The sequence below is a fragment of the Ipomoea nil genome, unplaced genomic scaffold (genome assembly GCF_001879475.1).
Source record: "Ipomoea nil cultivar Tokyo-kokei standard unplaced genomic scaffold, Asagao_1.1 scaffold0642, whole genome shotgun sequence".
NCBI classification, from domain to species: domain Eukaryota; kingdom Viridiplantae; phylum Streptophyta; class Magnoliopsida; order Solanales; family Convolvulaceae; genus Ipomoea; species Ipomoea nil.
Genome location: NW_017617070.1, coordinates 2,090,532 through 2,095,664, shown reverse-complemented (window position 1 = coordinate 2,095,664; position 5,133 = coordinate 2,090,532). Strand labels below are relative to the sequence as shown.

The 5,133-nt window shown below is 44.2% G+C and overlaps 1 protein-coding gene across 1 annotated transcript; it reads left to right on the top strand.

Moving 5' to 3' along the window:
- The first annotated feature begins 895 nt into the window (after nt 1–895).
- LOC109174417 lies at nt 896–4,896 on the top strand. The gene is made up of 4 exons (XM_019323654.1): nt 896–1,555; nt 1,702–2,859; nt 3,236–3,414; nt 4,548–4,896. The coding sequence occupies exons 1-4, from the start codon at nt 896–898 to the stop codon at nt 4,894–4,896; spliced, it is 2,346 nt and encodes a 781-aa protein (XP_019179199.1).
- The last annotated feature ends 237 nt before the right edge of the window (nt 4,897–5,133 follow it).

Genomic DNA, 5,133 nt, shown 5'->3' with positions numbered 1-5,133 from the left:
TAAAAAGATCAAAATACCCTTGGATTATACTGCCTCTTGACAAAAATATTAACGGTGGACTAAAAGTGGAACACATTCAATAATAGTGGTTGTAAAGTGGGAAAAAAAATTAAGGTGGACTAAAATTGGAAACACCCCTATAACAGTAGGACCAAAAATGGAATTCACTCAAAAAATTAGCATTTAAATTTTGTATGATTAATACAGTGCATAAGTGTATGTATGTATGTGATTGTAGCCTATAGGATTTTGGCTTTTCAGGTTATCAGTACACCTGGTAGCGCTCCAAGGGGGCGGCAAATATAGTCGAGGAGAAGTTGGACAGGGTTTTGGTGTCTGAAATGTGGCTGGAGTTGTATGATGGGGCCACGGCAACCTCAATGCCATGCCCATATAGTGATCATCTCCCGATTATGCTTAGTCCCATTGTGGTTAGTCAACCACCGCGCAGGAGAAGGTTCACTTTTGATAATATGTGGCTTCGTGAAGACGTTTTTCGTGAGGTGGTGGAGCAAAGTGGAGCAAGTCGATAGGCCATGATATCATCCAAAGGATAGAAATGTGCAGTCACGATGTGGAGCGTTGGGGGCGCATGTATAATAGACAGTTCCAGCTGCGAATTGAGTGCTGTAAACGGTGTCTGGAGGCGCTGCAACGCTGTAGTGACCCAGCCAGTTGGGCGGAGTATGATCGGACTGAGAGGGTATTTCTTACCCTCTTGGACCAGCAACACACGTATTTGAAACAGTGTGCGAAGGAGCATTGGTGGAAGGGGGGACCTAAATACGAAGTTCTTCCACAATTCAATCAAGGCGAGGAGGCACCGGAATAATGTTACGAAGCTGATGAGGGATGACGAAATGTGGGTTGTGGAGAGGATGAAATTGGTAGGGTGATGACTGGTTATTTCGACCGGCTGTTCATGTCGGAGGTGGGAGAGATTAGGGAGGTAATTGGCTGCATTACTGCATCAGTAACGGTGGCAGAGAATAATGAGCTAGTCAGACCAGTGATGATGGAGGAAGTGCTTGGTGCTGTGACGGCGATGCATCCTGATAAGTCGCCGGGACCCGATGGGTTCGGGCCAGCTTTTTACCAACACTTCTGGACAATGATTGGAGGGGAGGTCACGATGTTTTGTAGGCAGCTTATTGACTCAACAAAGCTGCTGGATGGAGTTAATAACATCCTGGTCGTGTTGGTACCGAAGAAATCCGTCCTGGAAACAATGAAAGATCTAAGGCCGATTGCTCTATGTAATGTTCTTTATAAAGTGGCAGCGAAGGTATGTGCAAACCGATTGAAGCCCTTGATGGAAAAACTACTTTCCAAGTCCCAAAGCGTGTTTGTGCATGGACGTCTTATATTGCATAACATTATGTTGGCATTCAAGGCGCACCATTATTTGAAGCGTAAGTCACAAGGGAAGAACAAAGTGGCGGCCCTAAAGATAGACAGGAGCAAGGCATATGGCCGGGTAGAGTGGCGATTTTTTAGCGCCGTGATGTTAAAGATGGGGTTCTGTCAGAAATGGGTTGATATTATCATGGAGACGGTCAGCAATGTCGAGTACCGCATCCTGTATGAGCAAAAACAGTTGGGACCTATCAGGCCGGGGCGGGGTATCCGACAAGGTGACCCCTTATCACCATATTTATTCTTGTTGGTAACTGACGGCTTGAGTGCTTTGATTGAGAACAGGATGAGTATGGGTTGTTGGACGGAGTGAGGGTTGCGAGAGGGGCACTACCGATCTCGCACCTCTTGTTCGCGGATGATTGCTTCATCTTTTTTAGAGCCAACTCTGCCAAGAGCCAGCAAATGAAAGAGGTGTTAGATGTCTATGCAGATGATTTAGGTCAGTTGGTTAATTATGATAACTCTGTGGCTTGCTTTAGCACTAATGTTGATCAGCATGGAAGGGAGGATGTAATATCTGTCTTGGGAATCCGGCACAGAGATACTGCAGGGCAAAATCTAGGCTTGCCTTCGTTGGTCGGCCAGAATAAGAAGCAGATTCTGGGCTTCTTGAGGGAAAAGGTACTGGAATGTGTGCATAGTTGGAAAACACGGTTCATATCAAGAGCAGGTCGTGAGGTGTTACTGAAGAATGTCTTACAGGCTTTGTCGTGCTATACAATGATGGTATTCATGTTACCGGTAAGTCTGTGCAATGAGATTGAGGTTATCCTAAACCGCAACCGGTGTAGTGGCACAGTCAGTGATTCACGTGGAATTAGGTGGAAAGCGTGGCATGGATTGTGTGCCCCGAAGGCTAAGGGGGCCATGGTCTTCAGGAAATTAAAGGAGATGAATTTGGCTCTGTTGGGAAAGCAAGCATGGCGCTTACTAACGCGACCTAGCTCCCTTGTTGCGCTGGTTTATAAAAGTAGGTATTACCCTAATATCTCGTTTCTGGATGCAGAACTTGGTGGAAACCCTTCCTATATTTGGAGGGGAATTGTGGAAGCGAAGAATGTAATTAAAAGGGGTATTTGTAGGAGTATTGGAGATGGGCGCACTACGACAATCGGGAATGATCTATGGCTCACAACAACAGTTGACCCTTATGCTAGGACTGCTCTACATCTATCTGTGAAAGATGCCCCCGTTGTGTCCTTAATGACCCCAGCTGGTACGGGCTGGGATTCAGATTGTGTGAAGGACATGTTTGATGAAGATGAAGCGAAATGCATTCTCAATATCCCGATAAGTAGTAGAAAACCTCTAGATGCTTGGGTATGGAAAAGGGAGTATAAGGGAAATTATACTGTGAAATCTTCCTATAGGATGCTGACAGGTGAATTCAGTACTAATAAACAATGGAATCTCATTTGGAAGTTGCACGTTCCACCCAAGGTCCGGTTGTTTTGATGGCAATTTGCACACGGAATTCTGCCTACCAGGAATGCTTTGTGGCACAAACACGTTGCGTGTCATATAGTATGCCACATGTGTGGGGGTGAGGACGAGACCACATCACATCTCTTCCGGGATTGTCCGCATGCCGTCGCGATCTGGGCGTCTCAAAACCTGCCACCATCGGCACATGCTTCGGGTAATATTGCTGACTGGTTTATGGAGCTTTTGGCTAATCTGAACGGAGACTTGCAATGCAAATTTGCCATGTTATGTTGGGGATATGGGGGAGTAGAAACAACCATGTATGGAAGGGAATGACGTTCGTTGCTGATTCGGTCTGTGTAGTTCCCTTTCTTTTTTGACGAATTGGCAGGCTGTGAATTCTGCACACAATGGGCATGACGACTTGCATGAAGTGGAGGCCAAATGGAGAGCACCGGGAGTGGGGAGGCTTAAGCTAAACACGGATGCGGCAATGGACGCGAATTTTAATGTTATGGGGTTGGGATGGATTATGCGGGATGATCAAGGTGGCTATCTTGCTACCAAGGTGTTAGTGTTTTATTCTTGAGATGAAAACCCCAACATATAATTGGCAATATTATTATGACAAATTGAGATAGAGTGTAGCTTAGTGTCTGTTTGCTCTTACAGAAGACTGATTGATCAGTATAATCAACAGACGTACTGCTGGGTCAAGCCACTGAAGATCTGATAAAGGAAAGTGTTTCCACAAAAGCTGAACGTGGTTTGTGTCGATAGTTTTGGAAAGTATATCAGCGGATCAGCGTGGAAGGTTTGGACCGAATCTTAAAGATCTCCTTCTCCTCAAAAGGTCCTACCATCTACAACCAAAGATATTTTTGGAGAGTGTTCTTACCAAGGAAGTTTATATATCCTCGTTCGATCAAGAATTAGGGCTGCACGAATTAAGAGCCGCAACTCTCTACACTAAACGAATAACACACCTTTGGTTGGCATGTCTCTTCTCAAGAAAATAAGTTCTTGATGATTATTATGAAGAACTTGAGAAGTTTCAACGTTGCTTAAATGATAGGACGCGAAGATCACTCAGTTGTGGGAACAACGTGGGACTGCGTCACTGAAGCGGACTGCATCAGAGTTAGCTCTCTGATAGAAGGGATTTCATTGGACTTCTGCATGCGTGGCTCTCTGACTTCAACAATCCACTAAACCTTTGTAGACTGGGTACTGACCTTGTGTGGGGCACTTGGGTGAGATTGTTATTTTTCTCCACCTTTGTACATTGGATTATGAGTTAGTGGATTGGACGCCTCGGTGATCGTCCCCCAAATGTAGATACACACTGTATCGAACTGGGTAAACAAATTATGTGTGTTGATTTACTTACTGTTGCATGCCTCCACTAGTTAACTTATCTGCTTTCTATTTGAATGACTGATCGATTGAACATCTAAGTCAGTCAGTCCAGTATTCTATCTGCGTGAAACTAGATCAGTATTAATAATTTGGGAATGTGCAAAATTACATGTATTAATAATTTGGGAATGTGCAAAATTACATGTGGTATCAGAGCTTTTAAGTCTACATAGTGACTTGATCCTTATGGGAAATTTTTGTTTGCATCTTTCTCTCATTAAGAAACTGTTTACTTGGTTGTTTGTTTGCTTGTGGATTCTGGTTGGTAGTCTGGTTTGATTCAGGATAGATGCAAATATGAAACCACCAGAATTGGATGGTCACAATTATTCCTTCTGGAAGGCTAGAATGGAGATTTATCTTCAAGCACAGGGCACCAGAGTGTATCGTACTGTCCCCACTGGATGGAGTCCTCCGACATTTCAGAATGCTGCTAGAGCTACTGAGGCCAAACCAATGGAGACATGGACTGAAGATGAGATATCATCCTTTGATCTGAACAACAAAGCGTTGAACTCAATTGTAGGGTCTCTACATGAATCAGTATTTACTTTGGTTACAGCGATAAAAGAGGCAAAACGTGTATGGGAAATCCTTGAAACAAGATTTGAGGGTACCAGTGATGTCAAATAGTCAAAGCTTCAGATGGTTTTATCAGAGTTCGAAGCTCTTAGAATGAGTGAGGAAGAAACTATCTCTAACTTCCACAGTCGTGTTCAGAATTTGATGAATAGAGCATCAGTCCTGGGGGAACCTTTTTCGGATGAAAGAGTTGTCAAGAAGATCATTCGCTCTTTGCCCAAACGATTTCGAATGAAAGTGACTGCTATTCAGGAAAACGCAGGATGGGAGAAGAAGAGTGTGGGAGAG